We start from the raw sequence: 18,911 nt of genomic DNA on the forward strand, positions 1-18,911 counted from the left end.
AATTATACGACCTTGGTTAGAATTTACTGTTGCCTCTGCCCCTGTCTGACACATTTCACAAGGTGTTTTTTTATACTTCAATGCAAAAATAAGTTTGAAAGAAAATAGAAAAGGTCTCTCTGTAAACAGGACATGTACAGAGATGGGGATGATTAATTCTAAATATTGAACCTCAATATTGAAACACAGAACAGTAAACGATCATGGTGGGGGTTTTTTTACTTTACACCAGAAGGGGGCGACAGAGACAACACAATACATGTAGGTCTTAATTGTCCCTGTCAATGAGGACATACTGGTAACATGTTCAACTTTCTGTCTCTGAAGAGGAGGATACATTTTAAGTGATTTATTTTTAAAACCCTTTTTAAAAAATGAGAATCAGCAATTTCTCAAAACTGAAAAACTTCCAATCTTCCATTTTTGTGTCAGCGATAAAAACTCTTCTTAAAAATCAGCACTTAAATAACACACAACCCCACATTAAGATACAGAAGGAAAACAGATATAAAAAAGATGTCCTTCTTTAATAATAATTATACATTTATATATATCAAAACCTCTATAAGCACTTTTGTTGATGCTAGCTTGCTGTACATGTTTTCATATATCACTGGTCTACAAGGCAGCACTGCTACATGTGTGGAAGTTAAGATAAAGGAGGAGCAGTGGCCTAAGTGCTGGTTCCATGAGCAAACAACAACAACAAAAAAGAAAAAAGAAAAAAAAAAAATAAATTCCAGTTTCAGTATTGTTTTTTGGGCACGGCAGGGGATTTTTAGAGCAGTCTCTCTTTAGATTGTTCAGCACTCCACTTGTCTTATTCAGCCCTAAACCAACGAGTGGTATAAACAATTCAGGGAAGATCAGGTGGATAAAAGGTGGTCGGATGGTCTTTTCTTAGACCCCAGGTATTATGTATGCAGATAGGCAGGACAGATGGAGGGGTGAGGCTCCAGGCACAGACAGGAGAAGCTAATCTGGATCGTCCTCCCCCTCCCTCTGCCACCCGCTGTCCCTCCTCCTTTAGCTCTCCCTAACCAGTTGCCCTTCAGTTCACTGGGTGACGTGGTCTCTCAGCTTTGTAAAGCTTGTGGAGTGGCTCGGCTTGGTGGAGTGCTCCTCTGGACCAGGGGCTCTTTGTCGTGGAGGCAGGGTGGAACACCTTGCTTTGCCTCGGGATCGAGGCTGCTGAGGTGGAGGGCCTTTCAGTGCGAATAGTTCACTGGGGGCTTTGGGCTGTTGAGCTGGCGGGGACAGTGTGCGGCTGTGAGATGAAGGTGATGCTGGTGTGTGTGGAGGAGTAAATGGGTTGGATGAGGCTGATAATGAGGAGCCAAGAGGAAAGAGGGGAGTAAGTGCGGATGTCTGATTGAACCTGGTGAGGCTGGTGGAGTGGCTGGGCCGTGGCAGGCTGAAACAAGTCTCAGCCCCTTTCTGACGGGAAGGCAGAGTGGAGCAGCGGGCCTTTGCCCTCGAGCCTGGCTCTCTGGGAGGAGGAGGAGGCGCAATAAGTGAGAAGAGCCTCGTGTCAACACTTGACGCTGTAAGTTCTGCCCTTGAGCCCTTCAGACTTTGGGTCGAGCCCATGCGAGATGACGGATGTGATGGAAGCTCATGGTCTCTCTGGATTTCCTGTTTGGAGTCTGAGCGAGGAAGTTCTGCATTAAGAGTGATGCTCAATGATGGTTCTTCATCTATATGAGAAGACATACGCAGATTAGTGTTGAAACATGAAAGGTACAATATCACTTGAGAGAAAATGAAAACATTGAAGACAACAGATGAATTCAATTTTGTCCTCTTACCTAACAGGCCCAGTTCACTCATTAAAGAGTCCAGATTAAAATTCTCGTAATCGGCGGTCTCCACTTCCACTTTCTTTTCTTCCTCCTGTTTTTCTTTTTCTTCCTCTTCTTCTTCTCCCCCCTCTTGCTCATTATCCGCCTTTACTCCTTCTCTTCCTAGATCTCCCTCTTCCTCCTTTTGTTCGATCTCCACTTCAACTCTATTGTCTTCACCTTCACCTCCTCTCTCTTCCTGTTCATTGTCTTCGCTGTCTTTGAATATGTTTCCAACCTCTGGATCACCATCACTTGTTCTTCTGAGTACATCCAGACTGTTCTTAGCCTCGTCGTCGTCCTCTTTCTCCTGCTCCTCCTCTTCTTCTGGTGGTTCCTCCACCACAATGTCTATGGTGCTGGTGGGGATGCAGGTGACAGATGGTCTTGGAGAGGGATATTTGGCACTTGCTTCTTGGTCTTGATTCAGCAAAAACTCCATCAGCATCATGTTCTCTTTCTTCAGCTGCTCCCGCAAAGATCGTGGGACGTCTGGGACCATCCAGGCAACCAACATGCTGAGGAACATAGCGAGGTTCTGAAATGAAATGATGAAATGATGTATTTTTAAAATTCATAAGAGTGTGCTTTTAGTTAATGCTTTCTATTTTTAGAGCTGACAGAGTTTTTTTGTATCAGAGGATATCTATTTTTAGGGAAGTAATTGGTTCTTAGAATCCGCTGGTCCGCAGAAATTCACTTATCTGGAGTCAGGTCAATATCGACCTTGTTAAACTGATAGGGCGTCAGAGACAGGCATAACTGATTCAGATCTGTAATATGGATTCACTTGGTCAATTCATGCTTCCCATCAGCATTTATGCTCAAACTGACCCAGTCACTGCAGGTTTCAGACTTTTAGTGCCACTATAATCCCTGAATTTATTACATAAAAATAATCCCAATATGTTCCACAGAGTGGAGTGTACAGATTTTAAATTTAGGATGTAAAAAAAACAACACAAAACATTGTTGTTAAATCAAGAATCAGTGTAAGCGGATAATCCAGGTTCAGATGTATGATACCTTTAAGAGGACCAGTGCATCTCTACCATCTATTACACTAAATTAATGTCAACATAATACCTGCGATAAGTGCAGATAAAGGCAAAAGAATTTGTGAAACGACAATATGACAATTATAGGTCTCTACAGATTTCTTTTCTGAAAAACAAAATAATAAGCAACACAAGTGCCATCAAAGAAACCCTCACCTCGAATGGGGGTTAATATATTAGAGAAATAACCATAAACACATTATTTTTATACCTGGAAGAAAATGACAAAGACTAGTCTTGCTGCCAGCGTGGACCAGTACTCTTTAGAGAAGCTGTAAGGGTCTGGCTCCCACGGTGGGTCTCTGTGGTCCTTATACCTGAAAAACACAGACAGTAAGGGTATTAGTTGGGAGCAACTTTGAACGCATGAATGAACATTGCAATGGCATGGTAATTCTTGGAAAAGATTAGTCTAAGTAAAATCCCTGCTATAAATGACATTTTACAGTTTCTGACAAGTCCTGATAAGTTTTGTATTTAGTAAGTAAGAGGTAAGCTGCAGGGCTCAAGGATTTAAAGGAAATCCAGGTATGTCAAGGTTAAGAGAGTCACTCTGACCTGCACATGGAGATGGTGGTGGGTGGCGCAGTGCCTGGTGGAAAGTTGCTGACATTAAAGTAGGCCAGTGAGTGCTCTGTGTATCCATTCATAGTACCATCTACACTGTACATGTACTTGTAAATGATTTTTGGGACAAACTCTGATGTGAAGGAGATGACAAATGCCTGAGAAGACAAATAAGAAATGGAAATGACAAAACTGTTCAACATAAAAGAACATCAAGACTCACAAGATTTGTTATTGTTTGGGGCTATAGAAATAAAGATGGTTTGATGAACTGCTACTTTATTACTTTCATAATCACGACCATACACGAAACAGTTCACAGCTTAAGCGTGACAGCATTTCACCCAGACTCATTGAGGAAGACTAAGACATAGACCTATCTATCTATCTATCTATCTATCTATCTATCTATCTATCTATCTATCTATCTATCTATCTATCTATCTATCTATCTATCTATCTATCTATCTATCTATCTATCTATCTATCTATCTATCTATCTATCTATCTATCTATCTATCTATCTATCTATCTATCTATCTATCTAAGCCCCAAAGATCCAATATTGGTCGTATTGTAAACATTTCTTTTAATTGTATCTAATAAAACATCCTGTTTGAAGTATAAGGGTTGTAAACAAAAATAGATCATTTCAAACTTAATAGAATAGAAGTACACACTAATTCACACACACTTACATTGGTTATAACAGAGAACTTGCTGATTCCACAGAGAATTTTGTACCAAACCCCTGAAGAGAGTATGTGCATGCAAAAAGAAAATGATAGCAAAGGGTGTGTGTCCAATCATGTGTGTGTGTGTGTGTGTGTGTGTGTGTGTGTGTGTGTGTGTGTGGTAGTGTAAAGGAAAGAGACAAACAGACAAACGTGAAGACAAAGAGATGGAAAAAACAGAGGGGCAGAGTGGAGGAGAGTAAAAGAGATTCATTATTAAAAGTTGAAAGAAAGCTTAAATCACGTCCACACAGACTGAAAGAGTTGACAAGCTCATGCCTAATCTGTACCTATGTCTTTACACCTCACAGCAACAGGCCGACGGACCTCAGTGACAAATTTTGCAGCATCGAGACGGATCTCGATGATGTTGTTGAGCAGAGCAAATGCTGGCGCCAGAGGGAAAGAGGCGACGAAAAGAGACACAAACCCGTACTGGATCACTGGGAAAATTTAAAAACAGGAAACAGAAAAAATGAAATCATCATACATTTATATATAGGATACATATAAATATGTATTACAGTTTTTCTCAGTCGCTTTGGTACATTTTTCAGATCAGAATTGAAATTCTCAAAAATATCTGTTCAATCTTTGTTTCGAAGCACAACGCAATGTTGTAAAAGGTCCTTTCCATGCTGCATCGCAAGAGATAATATTCATTGTGATGAGAATTTGTGGCCCAACAGAGAGGAGCGTCAGGAGGTGTAGGAGGACTGCACTGTAATTCCTGTTCTTTGTACTATGCAGTACTGTCTTTTCCTTTATGTACCACAATGACGTGGTCTGTCAACACATTACAGTTCAAACAACAAAAGCATGAATGTAAATGTTGTTCAGTCTCTTGCAACCATTCCCACACACACTACGGGTTATCTACTATAGGAATGGTGTATATCAAACATTTATATGGCCATGGTTTACTTCAGAGCATCCCTCCAGAATACACTGTTATATTGACAACATGACTAAGCAATTTGACTGTCTTATTCAAACACAATGACATGAGGACTTGTCATTTTGATGGCACTGACATGTTCATTGACATGGATATTTACTTTTGAGAGATGAACTCAGGATTTTGAGAAAGAGACAGATGTTTGCAAGTAATCCATGGTGTTTTGCTATTTGAGAAATGCACTTACTGTTTTGCAAATGTCGAGGATGATTCGAGAAATGTACCAAAGTGACTGAGAGTGACTCATTTTGCATTGAGAAACTTGATAACTCACTCATTTCCATGTACTCTGGGGTCACTCCTTCATATGGTTCTAGGATAAAATCTTTGTCAAATTGTTGCTTTGGTCTCTTCTCTCCTTCATCATCATCCTCTGCTTCTCGTTTCTTTCCTTTTTTTTCCTGCATTGTTCTGTAAATTTTTTTCAGCTTACTGCAAAACAACAAAGTTTATTGTTGCAGTAAGAATAGCATGGACTGGAAATTCTAAAACCGTTTTTTATTCAAGTTTGCTATTAAATACATAATAATAATAAAAAAAACAAAAAAAACGTATGTTTTGAATAAACGTACGGTATGAGAACTTCAAACACGTTGTTTTGGATGAGCTGCTTTCCAAGCATGATCATGCTGAGCTGGATGCACAACTCAATGAGGCAGCCTGGTGGAGCACACTGTGGGACAAAAACACACACTCCCCTCATCAAACCGATGCACATTTACTGTACATATACAAGAGAGACAATAAGTAAAACAGAAAGTACCTCCTCCATGCGATAGTCCCCAAAGATGTAAACATAATCGCCAGGCCGCCCAGCAAACCTGTAGGATAAGAGGATAGATCCACATGATAAGGAATAAAGAAAGACAAGTTGATTTAGTGCTGTTGTACTTAATAGAAGACACACACCTGCCCTTAAAGAAGGCAACATAGAAAATAGGTGCAAAGGCGTTCATGGATTTGAGAAAGAAAGACTTAAAGATCAGCCTCTCTTCAAACTCTTCCTCTGTCTTTGGCAGTTCTGTGGGAACGGAGACACAATATTTTAAACACACCGTGATACACACTTGGTCATGTTTCATTTCCCCCCATAGAACTTCATGCTTCCTGAACCAGTAACTTATCTTTTAATGTTTAAAGCACTTGACTTGTATCATTATACAATTTATTTTATCCTTCTGTGTTTTCAAGTTGAATTATATAAATAATTATAATAATTACAGAAAGGCCTCCTTATTTTGATGCTTTACTTCACAACAGAATTGAATAAAAATACCCAGCTCAGTCAGCCACACAGCGATTGCTCCATACACCTCCTCCAACACCAAAACAACAAGCATGTTCAGGATGATGCCTGTGGTGGTGACTGTCATCCTCACGCTGGCCTTGGCTTCATGATCGGGGTTCATGGACCAGACGGTTAACATGCAGATTCGGTAAACTGCCACCCCCACCACAGCTGAGAAGCTCACAAAGATCTAGAGCACACACAACAACGTTACAAAGTCAGAGGAAAAAAACTCTGGTGCATACAAGTATCTGTTTTTTCTTTTGTGAAAATCTGTTGGATGAAAATATGTTTTTAAATTATTTTCTGGTTATAGCATTAACCATTTTATCAGTCTTTTATTTATTGTATTCTTGCTATGATCTATCATACTTAAATATCTGGAATTAACTTTGACATGATAAATGAAACTTTGCCCCTAAAGATATAATAAAAATAATGAATGGAAATAATGTATTTATTATAGGACACATTGAGGATATTATGTTGACAGAAAGACAATTATTTTGGAAAAAAAAGTAGGAAATTCCTGGTACCCTCATAAAATATGATCATAATAAGAATGTTGTGTGATTAGCTGGAGGTCAGAAAAAAGACGATGTCATCAGAGTAGAAATGCAGTACCAGTAGTAGTAAGGTGGACACATTGATTAGGAATCCTGACAGGTGATCCTCAATGTCCAGAGACTCTGGCTCTCGCTGTGTAGAAAAATATTCATATTAATTTGGTACAAAACAAAAATACACACTATGTTGTTAAATCATGTAACACATGCACAGTAATGTAATGTGTAGTAATCCTTAGCACATGTTTTGCCTACACTTTATGTTTACTGTCTGAGAGGTGTATATGTGTCGTCTGAAAGGACAGATATCCCCTCCCCTTCTTTCTCTCCCCATCCGTAATCTGGGCTAATCTCAGGCAGGTAAGCAGCTTTGGACTCAACCACACACTGGAGGTGGGGGGATTTCCTTTTCATGGGCTAACATAAATTCAAACAGACAGTGATTCGTATATGTCCCAATATCTGCTAATTTTTTTTCTATATTGTTCTTGAAACCTTTATATCTGGAAAAACTTTAAATTGTATTTTAATATAAATACATTTTAGTCTTTTATATTTTTTCTGTCATCAAAGAAAACTTTAGACAGGTAGTCAGCATTGTTCATACAGTGACAGTTGTTTACCTTCATTATGTGTAATGTTATTTTAGAGGGGCTGTGCGTTTGCTAATAAACAAGTTTAATTCCCCTCCCTTAACAAATCCCCTCCAGCTCTGTTGACATAATGTCCCGTCACAGAAAGCAGTGATACCTGGGAGGAAAGCATCTGATCCGTTTCTCCATCCACACCAGGCACAGCTTGACTCATCTGCATCAGAGTAAAAACACAGATTGAGACAAATTGTCAGTAAAAGCAGTTTGTGTAATAAGTCCTAAAAATGTTATCAAAACACACAAATAAAACAGACAGTGCAAAACAATACCTTCTCCTTAGACTTTGCTTTCATCTTAGCTTTTTTCTCCTTTAGAGCCTCTTCATATTCAGGCCTCAGCTCCTCCTGCAGCACACATTGTTACATTTGGTCATGAACACAAATGCCAGCGCAAAACTCCATAAATTTATAAATTTACAAATACATGATTGTCTTAACATAAAAAACAAGATTGTATCTAAAGAAACCAATGCCCATGATTCACTTGCATTTAACCAGGATACCCTCTTCCAACTGTCCTGCTGCACATACTGGCCTTGTGAGAAGATGTTTTTAATGTCATTCAGCCCAATATGGGCAACAGCACAGGTAAAAAAAATGCAAACTAATAATATAAAATAACAAATATTTGTCAAGATCACCCAAAATCAAAAATATATAGAGCAGAAAATCCACAGCTAGCTATATCTGCCTCCAAGTCACTCAACATCCACTTAAAATCATCCAGTGAGAGCTTCTCAATTAGTCTTACGCCTTTTTTTTAATTCATTCTAAGAATATCAACCTTTTTTTTTTTCTTTTTTTTTGTTGATGAATTTCACATATTATGTTTCTCAAGAATAAAGTCAGGGACTTCATTCCTAAAGCTTGAAGAGGTGAGAGCCAATAAGGAGTAATTTTTAGAGATTTCAAAAAGGGAGCAGATTATGATTATATTTCTATTAACTGTTCCTAAAGTATAGAAAATATTCTTTATGTTCACGGGAAGAAAATATCGATCACTGTCTAAACATGAACTTGTCATGGACAGCTCAGTTTATTAATCTTATTTTAAAATTGAAGAGAACACGTACAGACAATATGACCATCTGAAGAAATAAGTTACATTTGCATGTATTTTTTAAGAAAGTGTTCTCTTTAGGTGATATTAAATCGCTTAGACATATACCAATAAATACAATTACTAAAAAAAAAACAGATGTGGGTAAGTATACAGACACAATGCCCACCTGCTTTCGGTCCTTTAGGCAGCAGAGACAGAGATAAACACAAAGAGAAATGAAGAAAGTTGTATTAGGCCGGGAGTGTTTACGTTACGAGCATGCTGTGTCATTTTATCTAGTAAGCAAAGTGCTTTAATCCCATTACAGCTCTTTAGAGGGCAAAGAGTCATGTTAATACAGTACATGTATGCATGGGTGACCAGCTATATACACATGTGTGTTATGTGTGGGGTGTGTTGGGTAGCTTGTAAAGTGTTTAATGATAATCTGTGAGGTGAACTCTTAACCCCTGATTGTCGTCATTGCAGGTTGACGGTGTCACCTGAACTGACCTTGAACCAAAAAAAAACCTAAAAACTGCTTTTACCTCCTCGTCCTCCAAGCTGGTCAGATCCCACGTATGTTTCAAACACATCTGTCGCCTCACCCAGTGCTCAAGGAAACAGGCGGCTTCAAGACAATACAGAAAAAGAATATATTAAAGGGTAGGGTAAAGTTCTCCATGTCTAACAGGTGCCCTCTTTATGCCCATGAGCCTAACAGTTGATTTGAATTTCTAAAAGTTATATCTGTTGTCAGTTATCAAATAAAACCGAATGTCTATCTTCATGATGATGCCCAGAATGTGCTAGTGTAGTGAAATGTAATTGCAAACATTTTATTTGAAAAATGCATTAGAACATATAGTTACCCCACAGGGACATAAAAATTGCAAAGAGGACAGTGGCTCCGTTGTCAAACAGGTATGATGCTCGGGCCAGAGAGCAAACTGAACTCAGCTGCCAGTAGTCACACACGCCGTCACACAGCGGACACATGGTTATGTTCAGGTTGTCGTCACATGTCTCCTGGCTGGAATAAACATTTTAAAACAACACAGAAAATTAACTTAACCGAAGCATAATGATGATATAACCCTGAGAGGCATTTATCAGCCTACCTTGGCACATTGGCATCCACAGTGAATATGCCGTACAGGAAGACAATGATGCCAAGTACAGAGGGAGGGATGAGGAGCTGAGTATAAACACCCAGCCAGGCAAAGTAAAACCCAATCTGATCTCCAAAGTACTTCCTGTTAAATGAAAGGAAATGAGTCAACTGGCTGCCTGGGTTTGATGATGTGCCAATCTGAATTTTATTGAACCAGGTTAGAGCAATATATTTGAAGAATATATTTTGGTTCCTCCTCCTCCTAAATTTGAAAGAATCCATTACTAATTCATCTAGGTTAGCTGCTCTCTACACAGAATTTACTGTTGTTAATCAATAGTTTCGAGAGGACAAATAAATCATCTCTTCTTCTCTATAACGCAATTTATCTACTGTGCATGTTCAATTTCGACACATTAAATATAAAAAAAAAAGAAAAGACCAACAGCAGCAAAACATGACGTTCACTCTCTTGTTCTATTTTCAGCTCTATTAACCACCTTCAGACTAAACTATCTACAAATCAAGTCAGTGGTAAAATCTTCAGTCTATTCATTTAGTCCAACACTGAGTGTTTTAATCAGAGTATAGGCGTTAGAAATCAGTACCTGATAAGGTCCACAGGCTGATATTTATGCATAACTCCATAGCTGGCCCATTCTTCATGAAGGAGCTGAAGGACATACAACACAGTAACACAGCTACTTAGTAACAAAAGCTGTTAATCATATCATTAGGATAAACACACATGGTGTCGATGCAATGTTGTCAAAACAAACAACCAGCTAAACTAAAATACTATGGTAACGGGGCTGGTGTCAATAAACGCCACCTAATACATATTATACATATTTTACATGACGTACTAGGGGGCGGAATATTTTATTGGTTATTCTTGTACTGTAATCTGTATGCTGTTTTTCTATCCCATTTATCGATACAAGCAACTCACCTGTCTGTCATTACGCTGATCTTTTCTTCCTCTTCTTGTGAAAGACCCCTGAAGAAACAAAAAAACAAGACAGGCTCTTTATTTTGGAAAGAAAGCCTTATATAATGGCTTTCTATTATTATATATTATGTGTCTCATTTTTATTGCAGGAAGTTTTAAACATTGACTTCAATACTGCAAACATAAAGACTAAACTGCCTCATATGCGCCAGTAAAGTTTTGAAAAATGCACCCTGACATGAAACACAGACTGGAGGTACTTATGTATGTATTTACTGTATGTTCTTTTTTTTTCACATAGTCTGACAACGCTGCTTCTGTTCTACTCACATCATGAAGAGGGAAGGCAGATTCATAGACACCCTGAGACAATAATGAGTTCATGCCTTGTGACACAAAGAGGAAGAGCAACACAGCATCACAGAAATGCTCCGCATGTGGACATGAGAAGAATGAGACTTGACTGACAACGTGTGTATGAACCAAATATGAGAAAGTCAGAGTGAAACAAAAGAGAAAGTTGGACCTTACCGGTGGTTTGGCAGGTTTGTCTGCAGGTAATGCGTGAAATAATCTCAGCCACCTGGACTCAAACAAAGCAAAGTCCAAAAACATGATGCATGCTCACATAAACAAAAATTCTTATAGCAGAAATTGAGAGGATACTGATTTCCTGACTCACTATTCTGCTGCGTGTTGAATTGTCAAACAGTGTCTCTGTTGACTTGATGTCATATCTGCAGGAAATGGTGAGAGCAGTCACAAACCTGATGTTCATTTCTGACACGTGTGTAGTAGTGTGTAAGAGTTTAGCAACTCACAGGTGGAGTTTGTCTCTGATAAAAGGGTGTTTAAGGGTTTTTGATTCTCTGTGGATGTCAAAGTCAGGGACGTCTGGTTGAAACGGTGTGTTCAGCGTTTTCATAATAGAATTCCAGGTTCCAGCAAGGCCTATGGGTTTCCGCAATTCAATCTTCTGCTCAATGAAAAACAAAACAATACACTATGTCACATTTAACACACAAAATACCCGTCCTATAAACTATTCATGCACCAGAAGGGTTAGATTAAAATGGGATTCTTTAGTGCATCCTTTAGCTTATATGAAACCAGGATGTGTGATTGAAAAATGGCTGACCTTTTTCACAGCAACTTTGATTTTTTGAAGCTCTGCTTCTCGACTGAGTATTGGCCATGGGATGTGCAGCCGAAGAAACCGAAGACTGTTTAGCCTCTGCACAAGAAAAAAAAGAAAACACAAAACACAGTGATAAAGATGGAAGAGGGAGAATTTGTTTCATAATTATTCCTGGCCTCATTGGGGAGATAAATTGTCAGTCTGTCTTCCCCACTTTATTTGTCTTTGCATTTAACTGCTCCTGCTACTTGTCCCGAGGCCACCAGATGAGCCTTCTCTAAACCTGTAAGTATGCTACTTTGTGTTATAATGAGGCTTTTTTGTGTGGAATCCCATTATTTCAAGCTCTGAACCATCCAATCCTCTCGAGTATGGAGGACATGAGGGCTGATAATTATGGCCTGATGGTAGAGGTGCATTAAAGCCTCTACAATAGCACCAATTATCAATTTGGATCATGAGAAAATTGACAAGCTATTCCCCTGCTTCTGCTAATGCAATTGCTTTCATCATTACTGTCATCATGACATTGGTGCAGGGCAAATACCAGAGTCCATGCTGTAACAGCGCGTACCATCCTTTGCCAGCAGTTTTTTCACATTGTCAGGCTACTGTAGTCCTGATCAGAACTTTAAGTATCAATGCAAACCTGGCAAATTTAGATAAAACCAGAATTACTTTACAATAATTTAAAAAAAATGCATTTTGATAAATTGACATGTTCAAAGTCTGGCTAAAGAATGAGATTGGAAAAAACGAATGTAAACTCCCCCGTCAGAGCAAATACATTCCACATTTTAGGTTATGAATTTTACAAGTGTATTTTAATACGTTAGCGATTGTCTGTGATTTTGTTTTTGTCTGCGTATAAAGTTTTATGGGATTGGGTTTGTTGTGTATTTTGGCAGAGGCTTAAGTCTGTGACCGTAAGTGTGAAGCCAAAAGCCAGATTATAGGGCCTTATTAGAGAGAGTGATCCACTGCTCGGAAGTGTGCTAGCTGACACACAATGTTGAAAGGGGGGAGTGACGCTGGGTTGGATGTTTCATTGTCGGCTTGGTTTGTGGACTTGTTTGAGCGTCAAAATTGAACAAAAAAATAATTTAAAAAATCTGCAGTTGTTTTTGTCCAATAATCTTACGCAATTTCGTATGACAGCCTTTTAGTCCCTAGGGACTAGTCATGTTGTATTGGGAATAATTAAAAACAATGTTATTGTCTTAACTATTAATACCGAATCAAACTATCGTGAACCACTAATAAGTTCTCTTTTTAATTAGAGGTCAGCCATGCTCTTCGGCGTCAGGAAACAGGCTAAGTCTTATCCTTAACCTGTTTGGCAGTCATCCAATCAGAGGCTTTGTGGACACATGGCCTAAGGACGCCATCTGACCCAAAATTGGCAATTGAAGTGTACACGAGATTAAAAAAAACAATCACCTTGAAAGCACTGTAAAAGCAGACACAAACACACCTCTTTGTCACGCTCAATCTGCAGACCAGCTTCCAGTAGACCAGCTTCAAACTCCTCCCTCATTAAAGCCTTTTCCTCCTCTGTCAGCTTGGACTCCTCGATCTCTACTGTAGGTGCACCTGTCTCCCCAGACTCCACGTCAAATCGGCCTATGATAGGCATCGGTATCGGCATACTCCCATTGGATGCAATGGAAAGGCGTGGCTTAGATGCTCGCCTTTTTTTGTATTTGTAGCAAAGGATGTAGTCCACTTTTCTTTTTCCATCAGCAAAATAAAGCCCAGGGCCTAGCTCGATGCCAGACTCCTAAAAAAAGATCACACACAGGTTATTGTTGTAGGAAGCAATGAGGCTTACGTATGAATATTTTTGGCTTTACAGTAAAAGAGAATGTTAATAGCTGTGATTTCAGTTGATAGAGAGCTTTCATATTACTGTTTTATATTAAAGTTTAAGTTAAGATGAGACCATACTGGAGGCGGGGTGTCGTTGTTTGCAGGGAGGTTGACAGTGCCTCCATTTGAAGCTTCAAGCCCGAGTCCGGACAGCGATCGGGCCAATGAAACCAGCTTTGCTGAGTGAATGGACGATGTCTCACTCATCTCTGTGGTGACAGGCAGATGTTCTTTTCCGCCTCATCCCTCTGGTGGTTTAGAAAAAAAACGAAAAAAAAAACAGGATTTAAGTATTTAGAAGTTGGCTGTCTCCCAGTTCTGAAGTGTGAATTTTTCCCTTCAATGATACAAATACATTATGGGGGGTGAGGAGAATCAGTCAAGTCTGAAAAAATGTACATGACTGCGTGAAGCAGAATTTCCTTCTTTCTTTTTTTTTTTAATGGCAGCTCATATGCTAGTTGGTTAGAAATAACATACGCTAACATATTTCTCATAATTATGATTTATAAACTTAGGCAAAGGGTTGACTCCAAGCTGGTAAATCATTTTCAGAATATAACACATTTCAATTTATTAACATACATATAGCACTTTTTTAAAGGACAGATTTTTAGAATAATAATAAATATATTGTATGTAAGAGCTATACTTATGATTATTATATAAGCCCTCATTAACTTTATAAACAGGACAATGCAGGTCAACTTTAGGTTGATTTAAAATGAAAAATATCCTGAAAATCACTCAGTAGTGGCTGTTTTAGACTGACGGATCAACTGTGAGCCAAAGTTAAGCTGCCTCATCTCTTTTTTTACCCAAATGAAGCTGTCGGCACAGATTAAGCTCCGGATGGAATCCAAGCTGCACAGTTTACAATCTGCTGAGGTAATTTTATCACTGGGTGAATTCTTTCGAGCTAAAGACTGAAGCGTTGAGAGTCAACTGAGCTGTTAAATCTCACACCACTCAAAGACGATTGTATTGCAATGTTTCAATCCACAGTAAATTAAATATGGAATATCTAATTCAATTCTAATGAAAAAATATTAATTGCAAATACAGTTTTTATTTTTGCCTCTTATTTATTCAACTGTAACTGGAGCATACATACAATACTTAAAATGTACACAGTTTGATTTCAATTGAACAACAATAAAGGTCCGTAGACATTTTATTTCATATACAAATTTCAAAATGTATAGTAACTCTATAGCAAGTCCGCTCTGTAAGAAGTTGATCATCAAAAATCTTTGATGTATGCAGGGTTGTCAATCTTAGCCATGAATAAGTTTGGGATGTGGGGCTGTTTCTAATCATATGTGGTAACACATTTGAGACATGGTAACTGTAATTAGACACATGCAGTAGAGTGTTATTTACCTCTTAGTGCTGTAAAAATCTTTCCATCAGTATGTGTTAGCAGGGAGGCAAAAGAGGGGGAATAAAGTCCTTCTATGACTGTTTCTACCGCCACAGTCAGGCCGCTTAAGTCACAATGAAAATCCATGAGACATGTAAACAAACCAGCAGCCAAACAAGCGGGACGTTAACAACACATATAGGAGCCAATCCCCTTACATATACGCGCTCACACCAACCATAATCCCACTTTACCATGTGTTGACAAACTCAGAGCCGGACATGGAGAAAATGTCTTTAGGGCCTGCGTGTGCAAACTTGATAGCACTTGCAAAAATGTGCTATCTGATCTACCGACGGCACGCAGTGAGAACTGCGTCTTTCATGTGAGCAAAACAACACGTATTGTCTATTTAGTACATTTGCCTCAATATATACGCAAACTGCTGAGAGGAGAAGATGCAAAGAAGTTAAGTTAGTACACGTAATGTATGATTGCGATATACCAAGCCAGGCAAACATTGTGGTATTTGTGACAGTGTCTGAACACCTTTGAAAGGAACGTGCTGAACCAGGAGCCTAGTGTTATGCACAACAGGCTGCAGTTAAGATTTAGAATCCATCTCGTCCCCTCCTGTGCACTTCTCTCCCTATCGTGCTCGTCACCTCTATCTACAGCCCCCTGCTGCTACGCTGCCGGACGCTTGGATTGGGGGACCTCACCACTGCTTGTACCCCCGACTTTGATATTTAATTCCAGGGCATTTACATCCAATCAGATACAGTGCTGGCCAGCTGTCTTGACAGCTCGTGCCACTGAGGACACAATGCAATGCATTGCACCTCGTCACAATGTTTGACAATTCATTCAAAAGATGGATGGAAGAAAAGAGTGGCCATGTTTAATGCCAAGGTTTTCTAATAAGCCACATTTTCTTTTTGGTATATTCAGATTTATCTGCAATAACTAAAAAATACTGGACGTTCATATGTCGTTCTCACTAATGCATATTTTGCACTTGCAGTCCTCACTCTTTCCGTCCAAACTCTCTGTGACGTCAACCAGTACGCAAAAAAGCCTGACATAAATACTAGCGCCTCCACAAGGTTTGCACCTGTTATCATTCACGCAACTATTCTTAGTAGATCACCTGCAAAACGCCCACAAACCAAACGTGACATTTCTTGGAGTGAACACATAATGTAATATTCTTTCATTGGGATCTCAGTAAATCAGGCCCCTAGAGTTCAGGAAGTTACACAAATGTTATCTAAACTGTTTGGATACATCAGATCAGTGATTTTTCTCTGAATACGTTTGGCATATCAAGATCTGTAAACAAAATCTGACTGCACTTGTGAGCCATTGTCACATACTGAAGACTCACAATGGATATACATCAGAAACAATGCGACCACATAGATGGATAGCAGATGACAGATAGCTGATTAGATGCATTACACAAGAGTTTTAAAGCTATACAAAACACGGCATAATACAGTTGCTAATTTGGCTCTAGTTAGAGAAGTTTTTCTTATGTCATCTGTTTAGCTACTTTCTCCATGTGTGGTGCAGAAGTTACTTATCTCAATGAATCTAATGTTTTCCCCCTAATAGATACCTGTTGTTCTACACATGCTAATTAATATGGATGTGATCTTTGCAGGTACATTTACTAAGCATCTAGCGTATCATCAAAGTAAGTCCTACTTTTAAGACTTATCTTTTTCCTAATATGACTTATCTCTCACAGAGAATTTAATAATAAAACATCATAGAGACCAGTTGGAACACTGATGACATGATGTATACTGTATACTATATTGTTTCTAAAAAGGTAATTATCTTAAAATTAACACAATAATTGGACAAAACATCAACGGTTCAGAGTGCTGCATGGATCCTCAATCAAGTTGAACAACAAACAGTTACTCTTTGGGCTGGATGGAATTATACAATGTACCATAATTGGCTTGAAGTTTGCATTGTTAATGTGGTTGATTAAGACATTTTAAACCTGTAAAAAAAACATTGGGGATCCAGGTCCTGGCTCTCGGCCTTCAATTAGAGCAAGAACTTTTGAAATACACCGACACATGGCTTGTGCCTTCTTCATGGTGTCGTGACGCACTGAGATGAAAAGAGGAATCATCTTTCAGGTATTGTCTTCTTACTAAATTATGTAATTATTTAAGGTTAAGGGGTGGATGTTTCTGATATGTGTATAATATTTTATTTTGCTCTCTTGCCTAGGCCACTCATAATAAATGATTTATTAACAACCAACCAACATTTTCCCATAAAAAGGAAGAAATGGTTTAGAATAAATGTACAAAAGCTTTGTCAAAAACACATCCTGCAAAGTTAGGGACTTGATATTATGGTAAGACAATCAAATGGTAAGACTGCTTCTTTGCACTTAGCAGCTAATTTATGAGAACAGTATTATAACACTGTTATAGTTACTGTTACTTCCTATGAACTTGTTGATGTGTACAGATGCATAAACACACGTTTATACTGCTATGGAATTGATTGCTGCCAGACTGTATTTCATTGCATTAACATGCATAATTGTTTTACTTCGGTTAATTGCCTACTCATCATAACTATTTGTGTACATTTTAAATCCTCGATATATTGGGCTATACTTATACTTCTTATACTTTCTTGTTCACTATAGTAGGCACAAGATGAGTGCGCATATGCCTCCAGTGTGCGTCTCAGCGCGGGGCTTAAGGGCCTGTAAGCTTGCTGACAGCTCAACAGCAGAGGCAGGAGGGTCAGCTGCACCCTCACACCAACATTAACGGGCCAGAGGGCAGCATGGGAGCGGTCTAATGCTGTCCATCCCAGAACACAGCAGATTACACATCGCTAATTTTAACAGCTGCTCGTCCCTTTCTAATGCCATAACAGGAAACATAAACCGTCAGTCAGAAATGTTACATTTCTGGGTTGAACGCAACTGACTTGCAACCAAAACTTTCACTCAAACCTTAACACCTTTCAGTGGCTACGTTTCAGTTTAGTAAAGCTTATTAAAAACGCACAGGCTTCATCAGACGAGTGATTGACATTTTGACTAATTAATCCTCGGGCAGTTGTCAAGGGCTGCTTACTTCACAGTATGTGTTTAATTACACGCACAACCGTTGCATGCACCCAAATGATAGGATGGAAAAACAAGCCCCATCATTTTTTATTTTTTTTGCAGTCATCACCAAATTATTTTGGGTTTCAGTAATAAAGGCACTGTTTGGGAGCAGCGGACTGTTTACATGGGAGTGGAAAACGTTCAAAGAGACGTCACTAAAGCCGACACAATGTGGTTAAAGTAAGTGAGTTAAAGTGATAAAGGTCATGTGAATGTTTTTTGTTAAAGTTCAGATGGAGGCAAAGTGAAAAGTTGTACTTACCAGAGCTCAGAGAAAATGCGTTCTTCGCTGTGGAGATGAATGACAAGACGCGCGAGGTGCACAGGCTGGCAAAGGGGCTGAGATGGTGGACAATCCGCGCGCGCTCCCGGAACCACTGGCTTAACACGTGCGCGCACTGAATGGCTAATTCCCTGACTGTTTATACAGGACGGAGAGACGGTGTGTGACATATTACCAATGCGAGTGGTGTGGGTGTGTTGTTGTGTGGCTGCTCAAGGTTGGGGTAAGTTTTTACCCACTTCAAGAGTGCATCACATTACATTATGTAAGATCCGTGAGAGTAGACTAAACTACTAAACTAAATCACTGTAGCCTATAGTAAAAAAAAA

The 18,911-nt window shown here is 39.0% G+C and overlaps 1 protein-coding gene across 1 annotated transcript; it reads right to left on the reverse strand.

Moving 5' to 3' along the window:
- Nucleotides 1-508: 508 nt before the first annotated feature.
- On the reverse strand, nt 509-18,643 carry ano2a (anoctamin 2a). Its single transcript, XM_079347154.1, has 27 exons — nt 18,562-18,643; nt 13,858-14,027; nt 13,385-13,690; nt 11,911-12,006; nt 11,594-11,748; nt 11,455-11,509; nt 11,304-11,355; nt 11,103-11,158; nt 10,773-10,820; nt 10,429-10,493; nt 9,828-9,962; nt 9,579-9,739; nt 9,255-9,337; nt 7,935-8,009; nt 7,763-7,819; nt 7,071-7,145; nt 6,435-6,636; nt 6,068-6,179; nt 5,922-5,979; nt 5,731-5,831; nt 5,433-5,590; nt 4,491-4,643; nt 4,165-4,217; nt 3,458-3,624; nt 3,111-3,216; nt 1,809-2,379; nt 509-1,697 (listed from the first exon to the last, which is right to left on the reverse strand). The coding sequence occupies exons 2-27, from the start codon at nt 13,984-13,986 to the stop codon at nt 1,057-1,059; spliced, it is 3,870 nt and encodes a 1,289-aa protein (XP_079203280.1). The 5' UTR covers nt 13,987-14,027; nt 18,562-18,643; the 3' UTR covers nt 509-1,056.
- Nucleotides 18,644-18,911: the final 268 nt, after the last annotated feature.

This window comes from Symphodus melops (assembly GCF_947650265.1).
Source record: "Symphodus melops genome assembly, chromosome: 6".
Classification (NCBI taxonomy): domain Eukaryota; kingdom Metazoa; phylum Chordata; class Actinopteri; order Labriformes; family Labridae; genus Symphodus; species Symphodus melops.

What these genes read in the sequence shown, in the direction of transcription:
- ano2a (XM_079347154.1), bottom strand. Translation starts at nt 13,986, where the DNA reads ATGAGTGAGACATCGTCCATTCACTCAGCAAAGCTGGTTTCATTGGCC. An exon ending in AAGCAAAGTCTAAGGAGAAG is followed by an intron (nt 7,820 to 7,934) that starts GTATTGTTTTGC and finishes ACTCTGATGCAG; the next exon opens with ATGAGTCAAGCTGTGCCTGG. An exon ending in ATCAGATGCTTTCCTCCCAG is followed by an intron (nt 7,146 to 7,762) that starts GTATCACTGCTT and finishes TTTTCTACACAG; the next exon opens with CGAGAGCCAGAGTCTCTGGA.